This window comes from Trypanosoma grayi, assembly GCF_000691245.1.
Source record: "Trypanosoma grayi strain ANR4 Tgr_1732_V1, whole genome shotgun sequence".
In the NCBI taxonomy this organism is placed as follows: domain Eukaryota; phylum Euglenozoa; class Kinetoplastea; order Trypanosomatida; family Trypanosomatidae; genus Trypanosoma; species Trypanosoma grayi.
In genome coordinates this window covers 1-935 of record NW_008827350.1, presented here as the reverse complement: position 1 = coordinate 935, position 935 = coordinate 1, and the positions used below count along the sequence as shown (strand labels likewise).

Here is a 935-nt window from a genome sequence, read left to right as displayed (position 1 = left end):
AGAAGGCGCTGTAGATGCCAACCACGTCAACTATGTTGTGATTGTGGATCCCACTGTTTCCGGCGGCGGCATCACTAAAGAGATCAGGATGATGGAGAAGCGTACAGTGAGTCCCCCAGCGGGGTACGACGTGAAAGCTGTTGGAGAGGTTGTGGTCAAATGCATTCCACCGCCTGCAGTCGAAGCATCTCTCCCCTCTGCAATGTTCGCAGCTCCTGGAGAACAGGACAGTGATGACATTAAAGACCTCTACATTGCAGCTTCCAGCGAGGCAGAGAACACAGAAACAGAAAACTTTCTCACAGTGAATGACGCCGATCACACTGCCCCCACAGCCACACCTCAAGCCGGGACTACCGCCGAAGAGGCTCCCAACACTGGTGCCGGCACGCCCAACTCTGTGGGAGAGGGCGTTGCAGCCAACGCGTTACCTGCGCCCAACGGCATCCTGCCGAGTGACGTGAAGCTTCCTGACCGCAACACCGACGCCAGCAGCAGCACTGCGTGGGTACGTGCCCCACTGTTGTTGCTTCTTGGGACACTAAGCAGCGTAGCTGTATGGTAGTCTGTGGGCTAGACCTGCAGGCATTTATCATTAACTGCTCGGGTTCGTAAAGGAATAATTCCATACGACTGAAACACTTCTTGCCTTTTGTTACTGTTCCTTCATGGACTAGAGGTTCATACAGTAACCTTTGACGGTGCTCACTGTGCTCGGTGCTGTGGAGGGACTATCCTTCTTTTGTTTTGGTTGGGCTTTGTTTTGCGCGTCAATGTGCGTCGCCCAACAATCGGTTCTTCCCTTGTTGCTGCACCGCAGTGCGCGCGTTGGGCTTCTTCCCCTCCACCTCTGTTGTGCGGTGCGGTGCGGTGACCTGCTAGGTGTATTGGGTGCTGCTGTTTCCGCTCTGTGTGTGTGTGTGTGTGTGTGTGTG

The 935-nt window shown here is 54.7% G+C and overlaps 1 protein-coding gene across 1 annotated transcript; it reads left to right on the top strand.

The window, feature by feature from the left end:
- Positions 1-88: 88 nt before the first annotated feature.
- Positions 89-565, top strand: DQ04_17321000 (hypothetical protein; the record flags this gene model as incomplete). Its single annotated transcript, XM_009317574.1, has 1 exon — positions 89-565. One exon carries the CDS (start codon positions 89-91, stop codon positions 563-565), a length of 477 nt encoding a protein of 158 aa, XP_009315849.1.
- Positions 566-935: the final 370 nt, after the last annotated feature.